The sequence below is a fragment of the Podarcis raffonei genome, chromosome 17 (genome assembly GCF_027172205.1).
Source record: "Podarcis raffonei isolate rPodRaf1 chromosome 17, rPodRaf1.pri, whole genome shotgun sequence".
NCBI lineage: Eukaryota > Metazoa > Chordata > Lepidosauria > Squamata > Lacertidae > Podarcis > Podarcis raffonei.
In genome coordinates this window covers 41,483,416-41,505,895 of record NC_070618.1, presented here as the reverse complement: position 1 = coordinate 41,505,895, position 22,480 = coordinate 41,483,416, and the positions used below count along the sequence as shown (strand labels likewise).

Genomic DNA, 22,480 nt, shown 5'->3' with positions numbered 1-22,480 from the left:
ATCTTAAGGATTCAGAGGGCAGTTTCCCAGAGCTCAGGAGGGAAATGATGGTTGTTTATTTCCATGTGTTAACCAGCTTCTCATTGCCCAACACTAAGCCTAAGCTTTTCCTTTTCCCCTTTTTCTTATTTAAGGAAAACTCACTGTGGAGAGAAAAATATGAAGGTTTGATAGAGCTGCTGAGCTTTGTAAGGGAAATGTGACCATTTAGCTCTGGCATACCCAACATGGTTTTCAGCGCCTGCTAAAATCAATCCTGTTACAACAGGCCTACGTGGATACTTAGAAAGCTGAGGTAATTTTAAACTGCTTTCGTATTTCAACTCTTGTATGTTTTAAAGTAGGGTTGTAAATTTATTCTGATTATATTGGCTTATCTTTTTGTAAACCGTTTTGAGGGTTTGTTTCTTTTTTTACAATCAAGTGGTAAACAAACAAAGTGTCCCTGTGATCCTGGCAGCCTCCTCCGTCCCTCAGCCGGCTTGGTACCTGTCAAGGCCCTCTCCCCATTTTAAAGTTTTTCAATGGAGGGGCTTTTGGGGTGGGGGCTGTTTTATGGAAGGGGTGGCCAGGCCAGTTATTCTTGAGCGCATTTTGGTCTTGCTGCCCATCCTTCCCTCCCTCCTGTTTCTTCTCACAGGTGACTCTGAGATCTCCTTGCCTTCCCTCTCCCCTCCATGTTCAAGCTAGCAAAGTATTTGGGAGTGCTGGGTTCTCCTCCACAGTCGCCTCTCTCACCTGGATCATTTCCCTCCATCACGGTTCCCTCGTTCCTCTTGCAGCAGCCGCTGCTTCCAGCCTGGTCTGGCGCTCCAGAACCTTGGACTTGGCCCGCCCTTTCTCAACTGCCCCTTTTGCTTCTCCCTGTTCTTCAGAAACAGCCAGCCTCAGGGGTCCCACCCCAAAGGAAAGCAAACTTTTGGGTTCACAGCAACCATGACTCTGCAACCCCAGCAAGAACCAGGCCCAAATATACACTTCTCAAAAAAAGGGCTTCAAACATGTGCATGACAAGGAGAGGAGGAACTGTGACTCTGGTCCCAGGTCTCTATTAGGCTCCTTCAATGACACCTTCCCACACAGCCCGGCTATTCTCAACCGCTCAGCTCATTCCTCAGGGGTATCAGAGCCCGCCAATGTGAAATACTGTGATCTGGCTGGCAGGATTTGAACAGGCCACCTTCCCATCCACCAGCCTTTCTAAAGTGTACAGAATCAGTGAACAGGTGACAAAAGGAAGGAGTTGGCCACCTGCAATAGTGCTAAAGACATCATTGCCTCTTTACACAGCTGAAGAAACCACCGTGAAACAGAGATCTGAGCAGGTCAGAGGCAACTATTTAAATGGTTGTTTATTTCTGGATCTTTCCTAATAGGTTTTATTGGATTTGCTGGTTTTGTAACTGGATTTGTAATGGCTTTTAGTCAAACACAATAAATGATTCATTGAAAAAGAACTATGGAACCAACCCTAACCCCTCTTACTAGGTGGAACCCCCGTTGAGTTCAGTCGGACTTGCTTCTGAAGAAACATAGCTGAAATTGTGCTGTAAATTATTCTAGTTTACCTCTCTATCCCTACTCAAAGCCAGCTTGAATTTTAAAATGTATTGCACTGCTTCCAGAAGACACAGATGTCCAGACTTTAACAGGCCTCTAGGCAGACAGAGCTCTACTTCTGAAGGGCAGCCACCAAAAAAACCCCCTCATTGTGCCCAGACCTGATTTGGAGCACAGGTGATGTATCTGAACTCAAAGGGGAATGCTTCTTAAAGGCCACGGTGGAGCATTAGGCTGAAGATATGGCACAAACTGTTTATTATTTATGCCATTGTGGATAGCCACTGGCTCCTTGAACTGAGCTTGCCAAATAACAAGCTGACGGAGCAGACACTGGATCCCTAACAGCAGCCTCTTTCCCATTTTAGAATAATAATAACTATTATAATTTATTATTTATACCCTGCCCATCTGGCTGGGTTTTCCCAACCACTCTGGGCTGCTCCCAACAGAATATTGAAAACACGATAAAACATCAAACATTAAAAACTTCCCTAAACAGGGCTGCCTTCAGATGTCTTCTAAAAGTCAGCTGGTTGTTTATTTCCTTGACATCTGATGGGAGAGCATTCCATAGGGCGGGCGCCACCACCGAGGAGGCCCTCTGCCTGGTTCTTTGTAGCTTCACTTCTCGCAGTGAGGGAACCATCAGAAGGCCCTCAGAGATGGACCTCAAAGTCCAGGGTGGATGAGGGGAGTGGAGACGCTCTTTCGGGTATAATAATAATAATAATAATAATAATAATAATAATAGTAGTAGTAGTAGTAGTAGTAATAATAATAATAATAATAATAATAATAATAATAATAATAATAATAATTTTTAATTTATACCCCACCCTCCCCAGCCAAGGCCAAGCTCAGGGCAGCTAACAAGCAATAATAAAAACAAGTTGAATGAATACAACTTAAAAACAAGATTAAAATACAACATTAAAATATTGAAACATAAAAATATTAAAATGTAGCCTCATCACAGGAGGACAAAGGGAAAAGAAAAAAGAAAGAGGGGGAGGGAATCAAATTGGCTCCAAGCCAAAGGCCAGGCGGAACCACTCTGTCTTACAGGCCCTGCAGGGCCCTGGTCTCATGAGGCAGAGCGTTCCACCAGGCCGGAGCCAGAGTTGAAAAGGCCCTGGCTCTGGTTGATAATAAATAATAATAATAATAATAATAATAATAATAATAATAATAATAATAATTTATTATTTGTACCCCAACCATCTGGCTGGGTTTCCCCAGCCACTCTGGGTGGCTTCCAACAAAGATGAAAAATACACTAAAATGTCACATATTAAAAACTTCCCTGAACAGGGCTACCTTCAGATGTCTTCTGAATGTCAGGTAGTTATTTATCGCTTTGACATCTGATGGGAGGTTGAAGCTAATCTAACTTCCTTAGGGCCCAGGACCACTAGGGTGTTGCTATTTATGGACCTTGAGGCTCTCCGTGGGGCATACCGGAAGAGGCGGTCCCATAGGTACAAGGGTCCTAGGCCGTGAAGGGCTTTAAAGGTCAAAAGCAGCACCTTAAATTTGACCCTGTACTCCACCGGGAGTCAGTGCAGCTGGAAAAGCACTGGGTGAATATGCTCCCATGGCAGAGACCCCGTGAGGAGCCTCGCTGCAGCATTCTGGGCCAAACTTATTCAGGGACAGCCCTATTGAGGCCATGCTTTCCATGAAGTCCTGAGCGGTTCCTTGTAAGGTCGTGTTGGCATGGATGTTAAAATCCCCTAGGACAACCAAACTAGGTGTCTCCAGGATAACATCCACCACGACCAAAAGCAGCTCAGGCAGGGAATCCTTGGTGCAGCGGGGAGGTCGGTACACCAAAAGGAATCCTGTACTGCCCCTATTGCCCAACTTCCAGAACATGCACTCAGAGAACTGGGTCTTCCCATTAGGACGCCTGGTGCAAGCTAATGACTGCACCCCCCTCCCCCCTGCATCCCCCCTCACCACCCACATGACCTGGGTTGCTGTGCATAAGAGAAACCTGGTGGACAAGCAGTAGCAAGAACAGGACCATACGCCTCGTCCAACCAAGTCTCTGTTACACATGCCAGGTCAAGTCCTCCATCCACGATCATGGATGGCAGTGGTCTTATGAATCATTGACCTAGTATTGCACAGCAGCGCCTTACGGTTATGTGGGTCTCCCTTGTTGATTCCAGTATCCTTCCGGTCAAGACCAGAAACCGAGGCAGGGATAGTCTTCAAACAATGACTAAACCTGCCTCCATGGAAATGACATGGTCTGGTCTTAGCGTAACTCCTCCACCTACCCGTGATCACTGAGATGGGATGTCCCCTGTGGAAACTGCCCGAGCCATTCTGTTGGCTGGGGCCCACTCCCAAGCAGCCCTGACCCTCTCCCCTTCAGAACAAAATACAAACTATACAATAAACCAGTAAGACCAGGGGTCAGCAACCCCATGGGTCACAAACAGCCCATAGGGGTTGTTTAACTGGCCCACGAGCCGCCTGCTTGGCGAGTCCCATGCACTGCGCTAAACCAGTGAGGTGAGGGGACTCAATTCTGCGGCACCAGAAATCATGTCTGCGTAGACAAAGATGCTGGAAATCGTGTGCGTGCGATCTGGCCCATGGAGGGATCTCTGCTGGAGTGAACCAGCACAGGTGAGGTAAACCTTGCCGACCCGAGTAAGACAGTAGAAACTAATTTTTAAAAAACCATTTATACTAAAATAAACTAATCCCCAGCCCCAACTAAACGTTTATCCCATCCCCAACAGAGTAAAAAAACAAAAACAACAAAACATTTAAAATGCCACAGATTAAAAACTATTTTAAAACATTTAAAAGCATTTTTGACATTTGCCCCAACCGGAGTTTGTTCCAGTGAGTCTGGACTCACAGCAGGGCAATGTCCCTCCGTCCTCCCAGGAGTCTCTTATGTTGAGCAGGGTGAGTCTGGTCCCTGTCCCCTAGGCCAGATGGAAAGGGCCTTGCAAGGAACAGGTCTTCCTTCCAACACTCATGGCAGCAGCGATGTCCCAGTGGGCTGAAGCTCCGAAGTCTCCACACGGTCAGGAAAGGCAACACTACATAAAGCACATTTTTAGTTAGGCTAGCCTTGAAGCTCTGAAGTCATGAATGACATTCAGTAGATCTGCACCTGTCAGACCAAGTCACAGCTTCTTCAGCAAGAGGGCCTGGTGGAAAGCACCACCACAGATACCTGGATATTCCAGTGATGGATCCATGATCACTCCGGGACAAAGAGTCTAAGAGACTAAAATGGGCCATATTCTATCAGAATTGGAGGTCAGGGCCCTTTCAAGTCACAACACCTGCCAATATGATTACTTTAGTCTTGTCTGGATTTAGTTATGATTGGCCTGTCTTTCTCTAATCCCCAAAATAAAGTTAGGTAAGTTACAAGGTAGTACAGTATTCCTTTTGTGAAGACCAAGACACAATCGGATTCTTTTCAGGATTATCCTGTTGAACTCTGTGGAACAGGCTCTGTGACAAAGGAAAATGAGTACTAAGGACACTTCTATTACCTTTGTATTGTACATATTGAGGGAGAGAATCCTTTTTTTAAAAAAATGTATAACCCTAGTTTGACTCAGCCATTTGAATTTTATATTCAAGGCAAATCAAGGATGCAAGCTTCTTAAAGCAGACACCAAGGTGTATTAAGAGAATTTCTAAGAGCAGGAGCATCTCCACACTGCAGGAAGTCAGCCATGCAGACAGAGATTACACAGTGGTTTGACTGCATGGACCACCATAAACTGAAGTGCATCACACATCTGAGCTACCAAGATTAGAACTGCAGCCAACAATGTAAGGCTGTTGTCCCTCAAAATATTTTAGAAGAGCTACAGTCCACACAGCTCTCTGCATATAGGCCAGAACATTCGGCCCTCCAAATGTTGCTGAACTACAATTCCCAGCAGCCCTAGTAAGCATGGCCAATGGCCAGGGAAGATGGGAGTTGTAGTACAGCAACATCTGGAGGGCCAAAGGTTCCCCACACATTGCATAGGTCTACTGATATGGCCAATGGGGCATCTGAAAGTTTCTCAGACAATCTGAAGAAATGGGAGCAAGAAACTGAATTGCTCTTATCCAACGAAGCCATACAGATGTGTTACATGGAATACAAACTTTTTTTACTAAGTCTGCTGTCTGTCTGTGCTGTCAATGCTGAGCCATAGCCATCTCATAGGTTTCTTAGGTTTTTCTTGGGAGAAGAGCCATAGCTCCATTTGTGAAAAACACATGTTGGGGATCTACACTGCAGCTCAAGCTTGCCCAGTGCAGATTCACATGCTGGTAATGGTTTTATACCTGATCATCCATACAAAATTACTGCAACGTTGTAAGTGAACTGAATGTTTGCATAGCAATCAGCAATCCCATGCAAAAAATACCATCCCTTGTTAGCTGTGATCTTCTCATTGACAATTTTTAAATAGAAATATAGACTCCTGAAATAATAGCGATGTAAAAGCTAATAAAATTAAAATCTCATAGAGAAGTGCCTATTATAACTCTATACACAACCAACTTAAACACAATCATATTTTTGTGCTTGGCAGAATAGACAAAGGCAGATGCAGGAAAATCATAGTACATCAAGGAAAACCAGCTGAATGAACATGTGGCAGCTACATCTATGTTTTCAATGCTGAATTCTAACACTTTTTGTGATTTTCTTGTAAGTTTTTCACCTCACTTCAAAGCAATGCCAGTTGAAGTAAGCAAATATAATGTTTAGAGTTGCACCCACACAATTTCTCAAAAATTCTTTTGATAACAGGTGCTCCAAGTCAGCTGCAGTTCAGTACTAACCTGAGATAAACTCAGCATGGACAAGACTTGTAAACACTCCCTCACTTGATTGCCTGTGGCATCCAAGGATCTCTGCCAGGTGACCAGGCAGGAAAACTCTAGAAAAGCTGGTTCTTTTAGGCAACAAATCACTGAGTTATGTGCAGGCAGGCAAACTAGTAGAACAAAAAAATGTTGCAACCCTTTTGGGACTTGCTTGAAGGGTTCCAATGAAGGCAATTAGTTCTGATTATGCATTGAAAAACACTTTGCATAGCTTAAACAGATTATCCTAACTAAGTAGGCCAGCAGATTTTTTAAAAACCCCTTTTTAGTAAAAGCGCTTTTGCAAACTGCAGATACAGGGTTCTCCTCTGTGTGAGAGAAGAACAGTACTTCTAAGTTTATGCCTAGTGAGACACATGTCTTTACAGAACTACTAGCTTCCTCAGATGCCAACTTATGCAGATTTAAATCAATGAATTAATTACAACAGCCCTGCTATTTGCAAGGCCGATGCAGAGAATCCCTGGAAACCAAAGAGTGCAATTGATCCTGACCAGCTAAAACAGAAGATATTTTGCTAAACATGGTGGCAGATGGAGAAAGAAACAGATATGCCGAGATGGCGTTGATTTTAAAATGACTTGTGTTTGTTTTTAATAAGATGCTTCCAGTTCTCGGTACAACAGTTCAGTCAGCAATATAAACCCTCATTGTCATTAAGCCACATTATGCATGGGATCACTGCTGTTCTTTTACCAGGGCAAGAAAACATGCTAGCCGAAAGCAAGCTGAGCAAGAAGCATAGCATGCACCAGGAGGAATCCAATCGCAACAGATACACCCTGCAAAATAGCATAGTTTCTCCAGTCACTGCAGTATTGGCAATGAGGGTAGAATCCAGTTCAGTGCTCAGCCTACATCAAAACTGGTCACAATCAGTACACTTAACAAAAGCATCCCAGGTTAAATTAAGACTTACCACTCCCCACCACATCATGAGAAATAACAGGGTGCCAAGATGGCCCACTGGAGAACAGATGCTCCCTCATATTCCCCTTTGGACAAAAATAATACTTTTTTTTAAGCAATCAGGAAGGACCAGGAAACAGAACAGACCCACTGGAGGAGTAGCAAATTCATACAGGGCACGTATTTGCACAGCAGAACAGCACCTGCTCAGGAAGGGCAAAGATGCAACTGTTAATTGCAAGAAAATGAGATGTTCAGTGTCTCCTTCTGAGAAGCGGAGTTGTCACAACTGGTGGTACATCCAGACAAAATCTGGGAGTTGACAAGGATGTAAAAATAGCTATTTGTCAGTATCAAGCCTCAGGAGGCTGTTTAGACAGGTCCAATTGTTCTTTCCTATTGCCTTTTTTAAAAAAACATACACACAGAAACAGATTTATTGGGGGAAGGGCTGGTGTTATCCCTGCACAAAAATAGTAGTAGAACTCTTATAGGAGCAGCGTGTTATTCAGCTAAAAACAAAGATTCTCCATCTCTGAACTTTTGCCAGCTCCTGTTTCAATCTAAGATGGAGTTTAATTTTTTAAAAGAAGACGGGGCAAAGGCGGGGGGGGGGAATTATGGACAGTGAGACAATTTTTCAAAGCCATTTAGGTTCCAACATAATACATTAAAAAGAATGTCAATAATCCATCATAATTACACAGTACAAACTGAGTCATCATATAGACATCAATTAACATACCAGGACTGTAAAATACCCTTCAACATAACTTTATCCTTTAGTGTCAGGCCAAAGGGCTGACTGAAGCTGCTTCTCTAATTCATTAGGCAATTATAGCCCAAAGAACAAGGATGTTCTAATAAAATATTTCAATTGTCCCAGGATAGAAGAATCTTTGGAACTGGGCCTCTTCACTTGCAGTCTCTCAAATCGGCATAAGCCTGATTCAAGTCAGCTACCTCTGCAGGAAGCATTCATCTATCTCTCTAGGTTACGTGTTGTCTGAAAGTAATAGGCTCTTTATAAACCTCTAGCACCGACTAGATTAGATCCTGGACAGCTATTCTCAAAAGATAGCAACTATGGACAATCAAGTAGGTTATTGAAGGGCAAGTATTTTCAGAGATTACCAAGACCATATTTGTTGCAAATTTGAACCTACTCTTAGAGAAACAGAGCAAGCCAGACTCCCTACCTCCTGACTTTTGTCCAAAAGCATGGAAGTGGCCATCATGCCCTCTTAGGAGGAAAAGAAACAATGTGATAAGGAATGCAATCCTACCCCCACCCCCAGTGATAATATCCATGGTGTGAGCACCTACCCACTGATAATTCTAACCTGCTGGACTCCAGAATAGGCAGAAACTATATTTAAGCAGGAATATATGAAATCCCCCATATTCCAATTATATGCCACTTTCCCAGAATACAAGAGCCACAATTCCTTAGTAATCTCCAGTCTACCAGACAGTCTGTGTCCGGACTCAATCCCTTTCTGCAGGCATGGTGCCAAAGATCACAAGTAATATAAAACTTCTAAAAAGCAGGCTAAAACTATATGAATGAATCACCAAAGGGACAGCTTAGCCTGAAAATTGCAATGTTTTTCATACCCACACAGACCCTGATCACCTTGTGAAGAACAAAACCACCCAGAGAAGTTCCTTGTCTGTAAGGAGGTGCACACAGGGTACAGTTCAGTATTAAAGTCCTAGGCTTTAGAGACCTCCAAAGAAGCCATTCTCAGCACCATCAGTCCGGGACCCCTTGCTTCCTTTACTAGGATTGGGTGTGGTGGAATATTTGGGTGGGTAACGAATGAAGAGCCGGTCTTCTTCCTTCTTTATCCAGCGCAGCAGCTTAGTCAGGACATTGATGGCACCAGCTTTGGTCACCAAAGGACTGAAGCAGGTATACAGTTCAAACTTACTTGTGACCTAGAGAAGAGAGGATGGGAGAAAAACATTCAGCCCCATTCAGTAGTGAGGCTGGGAACTCTCTGCAGGTGACCATTAGACAACAGATACAGCCAACAGATACAGCCAAGCTGTAGAATGGCTGGGAAACCAAAGCCTGCAGCTATATGCAAGAGAGGAACTTACTATTCTGTAGCAGCGCCTTATAGGTAGCAAGTTCCCTAAACTACCAGATTTCACCAACCTTTGAGAACCTATAAAAGTTCCCAGCCACCTCACTCAAGAGCTGGACTCTTAATCCACTGAACAGCAGAAAGCATGTCTGTGATCCTTAAAACTTTGTGATGTTTGGTGCTGTCTCCAACACAGATTATCAACAGCTCAAAAAGCCAGTCACAAGTTTTCGGTGACTCACCTAAGCTGTTTACCCCCGCTACTCTAATTTATACGACGCTGATAAGAAAAAGTAAACTATTTGTGAGTACAAATAGTAGGGGTAAGGAATCTCTGCCTTCCCATCATTCCTGATCATTGACCATGAGGGGTGTCAGGAGTTGAGTCCAACAATATCTGGGGGGCATCAGGAAGAAAGGATTAAAATAAGGGTTTCTTTATTTTAAATCCATGAGGGGTTGGATTTACAGGGGTGAATCTATGGTGAAGAGAAATGTTGAGCACTCCTTTCCTCCCTCCCTTCTGCCTGCCAAGTGTTGACATGAGGAAAGCATGGACTTGGTAGTCCTGTATTATCCTCATAACGGGTAGCTGCGCTCTTAGCTAGCGATCACAAAGTCTCTTAGTTGAAGAAGCAGCCGCAGTGTCATTCCTCACCCAAGCCAAGAGGGTTTCCTTTTCAGCTACATGGTAGATGAGACGCAGAGGGCGTGAGGTACTGTGGATACGACTGTGAAGGTAGTGATAGAGGTCAAAGAGTCGGTGCCGTTCATTCTCATTGCAGTAAGGCCCCTCCAGTTCTGGGCTGTAATTGGTTAAAAAAAACATATCAGGAAATCAAAGAACTTTGAGTCCCTCTATACCACTCTTCACTATGGGTCAGGCTACTGAACTCGGGCGTAGTGAAGAATGGGAGGGATCTGTTCACCTCAACCACTGAGCAAATTCTTCAGAGATGGGAAAGGACAAAAATATAATCCCAGAAAAAGCCTCTAAGAAATGTCTGACAATCAGAAAACGTTTAGGCTCCAATATGTTTTCCAGGCTCCAGACAAGTGGAAGCTATAGGAAAAGTGTCAGAACACCAGCATGTTTTCAGCTTCCAACGTATGGCTGCTCAGTCATTGTGTTGTCTGCACCTGATGCCATACACTGGAGTTAACTTTAGGCACTGCACAGCAAGATGTCACTTTTTAATCAATTCCATGTCTTTCTGAATTGGATCCTGTGCATAGCAGCACCCGAGATACGCATATGGACAAGCATACACCCTAGCCATCTGTCAGCCTACAATGTACTAAAGTGGTCAGTGGAATACGCCCCTCATATCCTAGCACGTCTTTAGGGGAAGGAAGCTGCAAAATGGGCACATGTCAAAACAAGTTACAGTGGTACCTCGGGCTATGAACTTAATTCATTCCGAAGGTCCGTTCTTAACCCAAAACCATTCTTAATCTGAGGCGCACTTTTGCTGCTGCCGCCACACGATTTCCGTTCTCATCCTGGGGCAAAGTTCTCAACCCGAGGTACTACTTCCGGGTTAGCGGAGTTTGTAACCCAAAGTGTTTGTAACCATAGGTACCACTGTACATGTAAAACCCTTTCAGATGCCAATGGGGCTGTTTCTAGTTGCTTTTCCCCAAGGAAATGTGGGTGCTTCTGACCAATCAAGTATTCCTTTGGCACTCCAGATGCATTAGCATTGAATCAGTAGCACCTCCTGTGAAAATGGCTTCCAGATTTCTGTGTACCACTTACAAGACTTTGCCAGCTAGCAAGAATCTCCTGATGCCCACCCTCAGGTTCTCCCTTGCGGCCCAGTAGTTTCTACACAATGATTCTTTTTGATGCGGGGGATAAACCTCATGACTTGCTCTATTTAAAGCTGTAATTCAATAAGGCCATCTTAGCCCTTCCCACAACCTCTGGCTGGGAGTCTTGGGGGTGGGGGGTGGGAAGACGAGGCAGGAGCTGTACCATCTCTCTAGGTTTGCCTGCCCCCAAAGCTAAGTCTAGATGCATCAACATAGCAAATTTAACACACACACAAATCAGTTCTGGGATGGAGCTTCTTCTGGGAATAGGATTGTGCAGCAAGTTAACACTTGCAAGAAAGAGAGAGGGGGAGAGGGGGAGAGGGGGAGAGGGGGAGAGAGAGAGAGAGAGAGAGAGAGAGAAACTGCACTGTTCTGCTTTATCACCCAAGTATTGTTGCATTACAGCAGGCTTCCTCAAACTTGACCCTCCAGCTGTTTTTGGCCTACCATGATCCCTAGCTAGCAGGAAAAGTGGTCAGGGATGATGGGAAATGTAGTCCCAAAACATCTGGAGGGCTGAGTTTGAGGAAGCCTGCAGTACAGGATCATACTACCCATTATACAACAGCAAATCCACCACAAAAGCTCACTCAAAACATTAAGTGTTTACAAACACATTTGTATTCAGATTTATGAATGTCTGAATGAGACATTAAGGGGCACACCTAAAACCATTACATGTGTGAAGTCACACAGACACCAGGTGGGATTTTTTTTGTGAGCAGAAGAGATGGCTGGGAGATCACCTGCTCTTGATGGGGTTACACTTCCTCTGAAGGAGCAGGTATGTAGCTTGGGGTACTCCTGGATCCTCTGCTGTCACTTGAGGCTCAGGTGGCCTCGGTGGCCCAGAGTGCCTTCACCTCATGGCCCAGCTCTGGACAGGGATAGCCTAACTTCTACTGTCTATGCTCTGGTAACCTCTAGGTTGGATTACTGCAATGTATTTGACATAGGGCTGCCTCTGAAGACAGTTAAGAAGCTTCTGCTGGTGCAGAATTTAGCGGCCAGGTTGCTCACTGGGACAAGATGGTTTGAGAGTATTACACCGATCCTGGTCTGACTGCACTGGCTGCCAATTAGTTTCCAGGCCCAATTCGAAGTTCTGGTTTTGACCTATAAAGCCTTAAGTGGCTCAGGACCGCAATACCTCAAGGATCACCTCTTCCCATATAAAACATCCCTGACTCTGCAATCATCATCTAAGGCCTTTCTCTATGCGCCTCTTCCACGAGACATCCGGAGGCTGTAGTGGCTCATTTTTGGAATGCTCTCCCCAGGGAGGTTCACCTGGTGCCTTCATTATATATTTTTAGGTGAAGACATTTCTCTTCAACCAGGCCTGGCTGATGAATATTCCACAGCCTTTTAAATGTGTCTTTGGGAAGGGGGGTATTGTTTTGCTGTTTTGTTTTAATTGTTTACTTGTTTTTATCCTGTATTTTATTCTGCAAACCGCCCTGAGATCTTATGATGAAGGTTGATATATACCGTATTTTCCCCTCTATAACACACAGATTTTTTCTCCTAAAAAGGAAGGGGAAATGTCTGTGCGTGTTATTGAGCGAATGTGTGGTCCCTGGAGCCAAATGGCGCGAGGGGAGGCAAAAAAAATCAGGCAAAAATCAAATCGCGCGTCTCGGAGAAGGGAAACCTGAAAAGAGGAAGCGGCTGCTTTCCTGCATTCTGCCACAGGGTCTTACTGCCCACCCTCCTCTGTTTCCTTGCTGTGTTTGCTCAAACGGAACAAAGAGCAGGGAAAGCCCCTCCCCTCCAGGCAAGCAGAGGGGAAAGCAGAGTGTCGTCTCTGTGCTCCGGTGCTGCTGAAAACATGCAGGAGGGAGAGAGAGAGAGAGCTGGCTGGCTTGGGTGGGTAGGTGAGGGAAAACTTTTGCCTTCCTTTCCTTCCTCCCGTTATACCCCTCTCTTGCATTCTTAGCCAGCTGCTTCTCTGCACACCCCTCTCCTGCTCCTTGTCCCTTCTGTGTTTTTCCTTCCCTCCCCACTTAAAATGTGGTTAAAAAGCATGGATCCACATGGATCCTCAGGATCTTTGCATTGGGTCACCCCAAATTCACCATCAGATCACATAGCATGTCCATGGCTACAGCCTGCCCCCCAAAAATCATGCACCCACTGTTGCCTGGGGCTGCAATGGTGCAAAAACGTGGTTACAAAGCATGGATCCACATGGATTCTCAGGATTTTTGCATTGGGTCACCCCAAATTCACCATCAGATCACATGTCTATGGCCACAGCATGAAGCACAAAAATTATACATCCACTGTTTCATTCAGAATGTTTTTCCCCTTGTTTTCCTCCTCTAAAAACGATGTGCGTGTTATGGTCAGGTGCGTGTTATAGAGCGAAAAATACGGTAGATCTAATAAATAATAAAATAATAAGAAGGTGAAATGTGCTACTACGTTCACATGAAGTGTCAGATTGGATCATTCCCCAAACAAATAATATTGCAATAAGCAAAATCATTCACTTTCTTTAATGGTCTACAGCCAATGAATTTCAAGCCCTACACATTTGCTTCATATGCAAATGTATTGGTTTGTTTTTGTTTTTATTATGTATTTTGTGTTTTTATATGTTTCTTTTATGTTGTGAATTGCCCTGAGATCTACAGATGAAGGGCGATATTCAAATTTAATAAATAAAATAAATAAAAATAAATCTGGCAGGAAAAGAGATAGGCAAGCAATTAGCATTACAGGACACAATAGCTTTGTCCCTTAACAAGAGGACACTCCCCCTGTTTAAAAAAAACAAAACCCCAAAAAAATTGGGTCCCAAAACCAAGAGATTTTGTCTGTCTACCCAAATTAAATCTTGAGATTTTCAGTACTCTTTTCCAGGACAGATATCATGCAACACTGCACTGAAGCAAAACTGTAGAGCATAAAAATAAGCCAAATCATATTTTCCAGAAACATGTCAATGACGGTCAAAACATTAAGAGGCAAAATGCTTCACTAACACCCCCACCACCATGAGAAACGTTGAGAATTCAGAGGGGCCAGTATCAAGTCACAAACAAATTAAGCCATCCCCTACTGCACTTCCATCTCACTGCCCTCTTCAAAGAGCTCTCATAGGGTCGAGAGCATATCTCAGACCACACATGCCTCTAATTACCTGGTGAACTGGGGAAGCTGCCGGTAGTTATCAGGTATATCCAGAGGCTTGTACATAAAGTGCCGGAGGTCTGGCACACCCACCAGCCCCACACTATAGGAAGGGCTTCTCAGGCCGCTTGAGAGTGCCTGCAGGTAGTTCTGAGTCCTCATGCCCTCCTCAATGCGTTTCTTGCAGTCCGAGACAGAATAGAAAGACTCCTTGTCCGTGGAGAGAAGAATGAGGCAGACAGTACATTCTGCATCCAAGTAGGAAATATAAGCATAAAAGTAACAATCTGGGTTGAAGCGTGGCAAGCAAATAGGCGTCCAAATCTCCCCTGTTTGGAATGCAGAGGTTGCCCCAATGAGGTTGAGCAATAGATGCAAGTCAGTGGGTTCTAAACGGCAGTCTTCAATCACTGTTTTCTCCTGCACTGTGGTGACCAGCTGACTGCGGGCCACCAGAATGGAGAAGACCAGATTGGGCGTGATGGCCTTCTGGAGCAAAGTACCCAGGGAATCCCGCAGGGAGGCTTGGAGGGGCAGGCAGCGCACAGCACCAAGCAGGAAGCAAGGGTCCGACTCCACCAGGTTCAGCAGGCGGTTGAGGATCTTCTCTGAGCCGGTCAGCAGGCGTCGGAGGTCATAGTTCTTTTTCCGCTCAAAGATGCGGGTGATGCTGGCCTCTGTGAGCATGCTGATAATCTGATAGTAGACATACAAAAGCTCCTGCTGCAACTGCTGCTCTGACTGTAAGGTGCGCGACACGGACACCAGCACCAGCGGGCCCTGCTGCACAAAAACCAGTTTGTGATCATCTGTGGTGGAAAAGAGAGAGCTAGTCAGAAGGTGCAGCAGACTGAGCTCTGCACAAATAGGACAGAACCAGATGTCAATCAACCCTAGGGGGAAAGCAAGACTGAGTAAAGTGTGCAATTCCATGGAAATGCAAAAAGCCCATATAATGCAGTATTGGGTATAAAATTAGCATCCCTAGAGCATACCTTTTTCAGATACACATTTCTTGCCCTTATGGTTGCAAAGATATACTTGAAAGCGTTCTAGACAACATCAGCTGAATCTCAGCAGCGTGGCTGAACAAGATCCCCAGCGGCCAGAGGCAGGATTTTAATGCCTTGTGTAGCTCCTTGTCTGTCTCCCAACCCCATGATGAGCAGAAGGAAAACACATGCAAATAGTCAAAGGGGTAGAATCCACTATGCCAAACAAGAAATAACTGTATTTGGGTAATTTATACAGGTTGAGGAATTAAGTTTTTCCTGACAACAGAACTGAAGTAGATCTATTTAAGTCCAGGATACACAGTGTTCTGACTAATTAGAACCTTATTTTTATATTGCTTTATTTTTTAAAAAATCAACTTTATATAGTCACTATTTTTTTATTCCCCATCATATTTAACTGAATGAGATTTCTTCCCCTAAGGGATCACAGAGCGAGTTTGTTGGGCAGGATAGGCTACTAAATCTAAACATGCATATGCCATATATTATGATGGAGCACAAAAGACAGGGGTACACCATCTCCCTCCCCACTCCTCCAGCTGATGATCACTCCAAACAACTCTTTTAAAAAGGCAGCCAGGCACATAAACAGGCCCTTTCAAGTTTTTTTTTTAAATTATTAAATATTTTCTTGTTTTACAGAAGTATGTGTAATGTCTCTCGTATTTTTTCCATGTAACATTTTTACAAATCCGTTTCATTTGTTGAGACATTAGGAGGAGGGGGGAAAAAGGGGTGGAGGGGGGGGAAGATGGGTGGGGGTGGGGTCGGGTGGCAATGTTTCTATTATGCTTAATGTATGTAGGGTTTGGTGTCAGCGTTGCTTGTGCTGTTCACTTGTGTTCCTTTGGTGGTGAGAGGTTGGGGTTGGCCTAGGGTGTGGTTGTTTGTTTGTGATTGGCTGTGGTGATCTTTGTTTTCGTGTGTGAGTGGGGGGTGTGTGTTTTGGATCAGGTTAGCCATAATGATTTGTATGCTGTTGGTGAATTATTGTCATTGTCTTGTTGGGCTGTGTATGTGATAAAGGGGAGCCATACCGAGGAAAAGGCATCTTCTTCCGTTTGTCCCCGTGTCAGTTTCAGTTTATTGGTTAATTTTTCTAGTAGGGCAGGCCCTTTCAAGTTGTAGCCCTAGATGTTCCACTAGGTCCTGTGTTATAGTGCAAAGCTATACATGCCTTCTACTCATAAGGAAGTCCCACTGCGGGCTTACTTTAGTGCTGAGTGAGCTTACGGTAGCAACCTTTGATGCAAATACATGAAACGTTGCATGCCAGAGCAGGACACATTATGCACTTTAAAAAAAAGGAGTATTACTACTACTGATCATAATAAAAATATGCACTATGAAGAGATAAATTCAGCTGCCTGGACTAGCTATGCATATTAAGTACCTTTGGATTGTTTCCCCTATTTTGCAGAATTCATTCTGCAATTTTTACTATTTTGCTTCTGCTAGGCATGAAGAACAGCATGGAGCAAAACAGAGAAGCAAGGTCCAGTCTCTGACCCCTGGGCTCCCCAGACATCATCAGACACTGCCTACATGTTTTCAAGCATCTCTACAACCACAAAGGTGAGAAAAAGAATGAAAGGAAATTCTTAGGAAGCTGGATTTTGAAGCCAGAACATTTGTGCTTCTCTGTGCTTGCATGAAATCACAACTACATAGCTATGCAGTCCACATGACAGCTTTCTTCATATAAAAGAAAATTACCATGATAAAAACCCCAACTCCCTCTATTGCCCAATAACTGAAATTCTTTTACACAGCCTTTACTGTTAACTATCAGTGGAAACAAGAGACTCCAAGATCGTTAGGCATCAGTCATGGTTCTGAGAGCCAGTCCAGTTTGAAAGAAAACAATAATTTTAAGCTGTAATTTTAAACTGTAGCTATAGGGATATGGCTTAAATCTGGCTACAACCATGCCTAATAACTCCTATTCCAGAGCTTGAATTATGGGGGTAAAAGTAGAGGATCCTTAACAAAATCTACAAGCCCCAACTTCCAATCACGAGTGAGTCCCAAAGCCTCATAAAAACAAGTTGTTAACTGTAATTAAAACAATGCCCCACTGCCAATCTTTTGCCATACCAGAATAAATGGAACGGATGGAATTATCCCCACTCTGGATGAATGATACAAGTGCCATCATAACACCCATGGTGGAGCTGAGGGCTTCTTCGTTGCCATAGCGCGAGTAAATGGGTTTGCCAGCTTCACTTAAAACAAAGACATGTTTCCTGTGTGCCCGCCAACTGTCAGCTGTCACATCCTCATCCCGGTGTGTAGCCGGGCACAGCTGTGCTACTTCCTCCTCTCCAGGTGGCCCATCGCCCATCACCATAGGTCGGTTAAACTCGCTGGAGTCCTCCAAGGTGTTATCAGTTGAGGCTGAGTCAGACAGGTTCTTTTCACTTGATTCCTCCTTCATATCCGCTTTGGCATCTGCCTCAATTATGGGTCCATTGACTGGGACATCAGGTAGCTCCCCTTGCTCATCCAATGCAGAACAGGGCTCATCCTCACCTGGAAAAAGTCACAGCACAAGTAAAGGATTTCAGGAGTCCTAGCTTATCCTCACCTCCCTACTTGCACCAGCCTTTACCCTACTGAAAAGGCAGCTCAACTACTAAAAGTTGCAACACTTCATGACCAACTTTGCAGCAAGCTTCAGCATGTCTTTCAGCCACCCCAAAATCCCTTACTTTCCTCGGTCAGATGATGAAGTCTCCCTCATCTCCCTTTATGCCCATCACTGGTTCCTAGCAGGGCTTCTTTTCAGCTGGAGCTCGCTGGAACTCTGTTCTGGCACCTCTCAGGTGGGTGCCATTAGAAAAATAGTACTGGTTCCTAGAAGAGGAACCTAGCACTTCAATGCTTTTTCTCCCCAACCAAACTTCACCACCATTTTAGCTGAGAGGGTATTGGTTCCCACACATATCTTGCTATCTGTAATCTCAGCAAAGAAAAGGGAGAGGCCTATGGTAAGCTCCTCTCTTTTTCTGTTTATGTCACGATATAACACTACAGGCTTTGCCAGCTTGATCTGGTTAGCAGCCACATCATCTAAAAGGTCCACTGTTAATGAACAAAATTCAGTCTCAGGTAGAATAACTGAACCACAACGGCAGAGACTTAAACCACTCACCTGTCTCTGCAGAGCTGAGCCCAGCCTTATGTTCAGGGAGATCCATCCCACCCTTAGAAGGCAAGCCAGGGTCTTCCCTCTACATCTCAAACAGCTCCTGAGAAGTCAAGAGGCAAATGTGAGAAGAGTTCCCCAGTGTTACAAAAACTAAAAAAACAAACAAACCAGGATGCAGGTGCTCTGTCGCTTACTCACCAGGCCCAACCCCATTCTCAAATTAGGAACAGAACTTAGAACACTGCCTTCACAGTTCCATTCACACCCTAACTCCATCCTCCACCTCCTAAAAGAAGCAGCAAAAAGAACCTCAACCTTCAGTTTAGAAAGTATGAATGAATGCACATCAGAGAAAAGGCCTTTCCAAGGGAAACAAGAAGAAGAAGAAGAGTTTGGATTTTATTTCCCGCTTTATCACTACCCTAAGGAGTCTCAAAGCGGCTAACATTCTCCTTTCCCTTCCTCCCCCACAACAAACACTCTGTGAGGTGAGTGGGGCTGAGAGACTTCAGAGAAGTGTGACTAGCCCAAGGTCACCCAGCATCTGCATGTGGAGGAACGGAGATGTGAACCCAGTTCACCAGATTACGGGACTACCGCTCTTAACCACTACACCACACTGGCTCTCAAAATGCAAAAGTCAAGATGCAAAAGTCAATTTGTCAGCCTTGCCTGCCCTCCCTGCTCTAATCTCAGTCACATGCCTGGGCAGGGATGCCTCAGAGGAGACAGCAGGAAATGCCCTGGTTACTAATCACCACACACACAGAGAGAGAAACAGAATTACTAGCGCTTAACTCCTGGATGGGATTTTAAGCAACTCCCATCAGCCCCAGCCAGCACAGCCAATGGTCAGGGATGATGGGAATTGTAGTATAACAACGTCTGCGGAGCCAGGTAGGTAAAGGCTGACTTCGATCACTGGTCTTCAACTGTTGGAGCAGGATCCAAAGTGACACTAGTAATACCACCCTACTTCAAAATAAAACAAGAGAAAGAGAAACAGGCAGTGGACTGAGTAGGTAAAGGTAAAGGGACCCCTGACCGTTAGTCCAGTCGTGGACGACTCTGGGGTTGCGGTGCTCATCTCGCTTTACTGGCCGAGGAAGCCGGCGTACAGCTTCCGGGTCATGTGGCCAGCATGACTAAGCCGCTTCTGGCGAAACCAGAGCAGCACATGGAAACGCAGTTCACCGTCCCACCAGAATGGTACCTATTTATCTACTTGCACTTCACAGCTGGCCTAGATGTTTCACAGGTGGCTGCACTCCACAACTGCAATAATAATCTCTGAGGGATTAAACTCTATGCAGTGATTCTGAACTTCCTCAGCCCTGAAGAAATGCCTTGTTTAGTTGGGGCTACCAACTATATTCACGATCCATTTCCCTCCTGTATTGGAATTCTTGCATAGATGTTCTTCCAGCCTTTATGTCCAGAAGAACTGAGCATCTGCCTAGAATGGTGCTACCATGATGTTCCCAGCAGCTTATTCTTGGCAGCTCCAAGACTACTGGAAACCGTCTGGATACAGAAACAGCACTGCCACCATTGTCATATATAGGTTCATCCTCACTCTCAAAGAATGGGCATGGCAAGTTTAATAAAGTTATTTGCAAAACTACACATTCACAATAAGATTAATGTGAATATACTACTGTACCACTAGTACTGTCAGTCCTATAAGGAACAAACAAATGAACAGGCACCAAATCATGATCAGTGATCGTTAAAAGTATTGCAGTAGATTTCCACAGCCCTAACTGGTAAGAAAAGAGTGTGGTTAATTGTGTTAGGTCATCCTTGGCACCAGTTCCTGCAATGGTAGGCTCAGAACAATAAATACTTTCCCAAAAAGTAATTACTTCTACAGTCAAGCAGAACCAGGTTCTGCCATTTCAGCAACCTAGTTCAAAATTAAGTGTCAAAAGCAGCATCCAACATGTATTGTACCCCTTTACAGAACCTGGCGTCACATCAGATTGTTCAAGTGCCCAAGCAACTCAAACTGAGCAAACAGCCTCTTGCTGCTTTATGGCCCAGTCAGAGATGCCTCTGAAGGCCAGTTCACAGTGTAGTGGGAAAACGTGTCTTTTTGGGGGGGGCGGGGAATAGGTCTATCAAGACATATGGGACCACACACATATCTATAAGAGGAATAGCTAAACCATGTTAGTTTTCAGTAACATGTCAAAAGCAAAACCTTATATCACCTTCCTAAAAGTCATAGCAGGACTCCAAAAAGAAAAATCTGTTCCAGCCATTACTAGTCATAAAATCTCTTTATCTTTCTAGAGAGCTACATGTATGCACATCAGCCCTGAACATTAGTCAACCAGCAAACCATTCCAGAAAGTTCACAAAGATCCATGCAACCCAGCCCCAAAACAACACAGCAACTCACTCAGTTGCAGTCTCAGAAAGCTATGCAGCACACCAAGTACATATTGGAGAAAGTGGAAAAGATCCCTTCAGGAGGCTGGAGAGTGGAGACAATTCAACTCTGCCTTCTCAATACAATAATAGATCCCCACCTCTGCTGAGAATTTCCCTCTTAAGTCGTAGTAATTTAAATAAGCCAATTGGCAGAAAGTTTTGGGGCTACCAAAATGAAGTGTTTCTCCACACACTGCATAATTCCATAACTGTTGCCATCCCTGAAATATCTTTAACTGACAGTTGCCAAATCCAGCCCTCCATATTTCCATCAAGAATCATCTCCCATAGGATGACAGTTATTTTACTATTATTTTGTGCTGAACTGTTGCAATTCTCTTATGCAAGGGTGGGTTTTGTCAGACACGTCCTTGAGCACATCAATGGAAACCCAACAGACATGGCAACAACCTTAGGTAACTCTTTTAGATAAACTCCTATTGGCCAGATCTAAAAATGTGACGGTGGGGGGGGGGACCCTAGAAATGGCCCTTGTCCCCATCACACCCCACCAAGCATTTTGGGGGTTTTTTGCAAAAGAAAAAACATTTGGAGGGGGGAATGCATTCCGAAATTTTATTCTTAGTATGATGAGCAAAATGCTTAAGGAAATCTCTAAGCTATAGCTACCCTCAGCCACTAGCCATGAAAACTAAATGGAGCCTCCAGGTGCCACGACAGTCTACCGCTGAACAGCAGGTGCTGCGAGGGAGGCGTGGGAAGGCCAACCAGGCCAGGCACTGCTCCTGGGCTGGGGATAAAGACTGCGGCACCGGACGGGCTTCTGGCCCGGTCCTGCGGGGAAGGCTTCTCTGCTGCTGCGGCAGCTGCCTGCCCCGAGGGGCTTCCAGTCCATCCCGAGGGAAGCGCCGGAGGCCCCCTCGCCCCAGAAGGCCCTGCGGCCGCCCCGCCCCTCCGGAGCCCCGCTCCAGCCCGCCCCTCACCGTCCGCGCGAGGGCTCCGCGTCGCCCCATTGCCGCGCAGCCCCTGCGCTGCTCCGTCGGCCGCTCTTCCGGACCCGAAGGCGCAGAGGGCGGGCGGGGAAGGGGAACGGACAAGCACCTCGACGAATCACAGGACGAGCAGCGGGAAGGCGGGGGCGCGGCCTCGGGGGCGCGAATCCCGGCCCGCGCATGCAGCCGAAGGCCAATGGCGGCCCCGAGCTGGACTTCGGAGTGTCAGCGAGGAAAAGGGGCGGGCAGAGGCCGCGGGAAGCGACAGAGGGAGCCGAAGGGGCGGGGCCATTACACCCGGCTGAATCAACCGCAGCCGCCGAAGGCCCGAAGGAAAGGGCGGGGCTAGTCAGGAACGTCCACCAATCCCAAATGGGCTTTGTCTGGAGGGAGGAGCCGGGAGCGGCGGGGCGGAGGCGGCTCTTCCAGATACGCGCAGAACCAGGAAGTGGGACGGGGGGGGTGTCGCTCTGGAGGCGGCGGCTTCCTGAGGGTGGCGCGCAAGAAGAGCAGTAGTTCATCATTACACTG

The 22,480-nt window shown here is 45.4% G+C and overlaps 3 protein-coding genes across 6 annotated transcripts in view; 1 reads left to right on the top strand and 2 right to left on the bottom strand.

The window, feature by feature from the left end:
• The window catches only part of LOC128405441 (synaptonemal complex central element protein 1-like), a 29,994-nt gene extending 29,153 nt beyond the window's left edge, over positions 1-841 (bottom strand). Inside the window, exon 1 of the mRNA XM_053372094.1 lies at positions 739-841. Within this exon, the coding sequence (XP_053228069.1) occupies positions 739-757 (19 nt within the window). The 5' untranslated portion in view covers positions 758-841. The remainder of the gene's footprint in view (positions 1-738) is intronic.
• A 378-nt stretch (positions 842-1,219) lies between these two features.
• PTPN18 (protein tyrosine phosphatase non-receptor type 18) overlaps positions 1,220-22,480 on the top strand; it is a 91,223-nt gene continuing 69,962 nt past the window's right edge. Inside the window, exons 1-3 of one of the 2 annotated variants that reach the window (XM_053372080.1) lie at positions 1,235-1,325; positions 1,489-1,549; positions 16,868-16,984. In XM_053372080.1, the coding sequence (XP_053228055.1) occupies positions 16,955-16,984 (30 nt within the window). In that variant the 5' untranslated portion in view covers positions 1,235-1,325; positions 1,489-1,549; positions 16,868-16,954. Of the gene's footprint in view, positions 1,326-1,488; positions 1,550-16,867; positions 16,985-22,480 lie in introns of both variants that reach the window. The other variant, XM_053372078.1, reaches the window with a different exon arrangement.
• Positions 7,001-21,999, bottom strand: LOC128405438 (vacuolar fusion protein MON1 homolog B-like). 3 transcript variants are annotated; one of them, XM_053372086.1, is made up of 6 exons: positions 21,941-21,999; positions 18,564-18,660; positions 17,507-17,941; positions 14,404-15,202; positions 10,096-10,243; positions 7,001-9,285 (listed from the first exon to the last, which is right to left on the bottom strand). In XM_053372086.1, the coding sequence occupies exons 2-6, from the start codon at positions 18,607-18,609 to the stop codon at positions 9,067-9,069; spliced, it is 1,647 nt and encodes a 548-aa protein (XP_053228061.1). In that variant the 5' UTR covers positions 18,610-18,660; positions 21,941-21,999; the 3' UTR covers positions 7,001-9,066. The 3 variants fall into 3 exon arrangements, with proteins under 3 accessions (XP_053228061.1, XP_053228062.1, XP_053228063.1); XM_053372087.1 differs by lacking the exon at positions 21,941-21,999 and adding an exon at positions 20,965-21,655; XM_053372088.1 differs by lacking the exon at positions 10,096-10,243 and having other exon boundaries at positions 9,122-9,285.

Excerpts from the sequence above, each read along its gene's own strand:
- LOC128405438 (XM_053372086.1), bottom strand. The coding sequence starts at position 18,609 with ATGGATCTCCCTGAACATAAGGCTGGGCTCAGCTCTGCAGAGACAG. Across the intron at positions 17,942-18,563 it reads GCTCAGCTCTGCAGAGACAG|GTGAGGATGAGCCCTGTTCT; the intron begins GTGAGTGGTTTA and ends GACTTTTTCCAG. Across the intron at positions 9,286-10,095 it reads AGGAAACCCTCTTGGCTTGG|GTCACAAGTAAGTTTGAACT; the intron begins GTGAGGAATGAC and ends TCTCTTCTCTAG.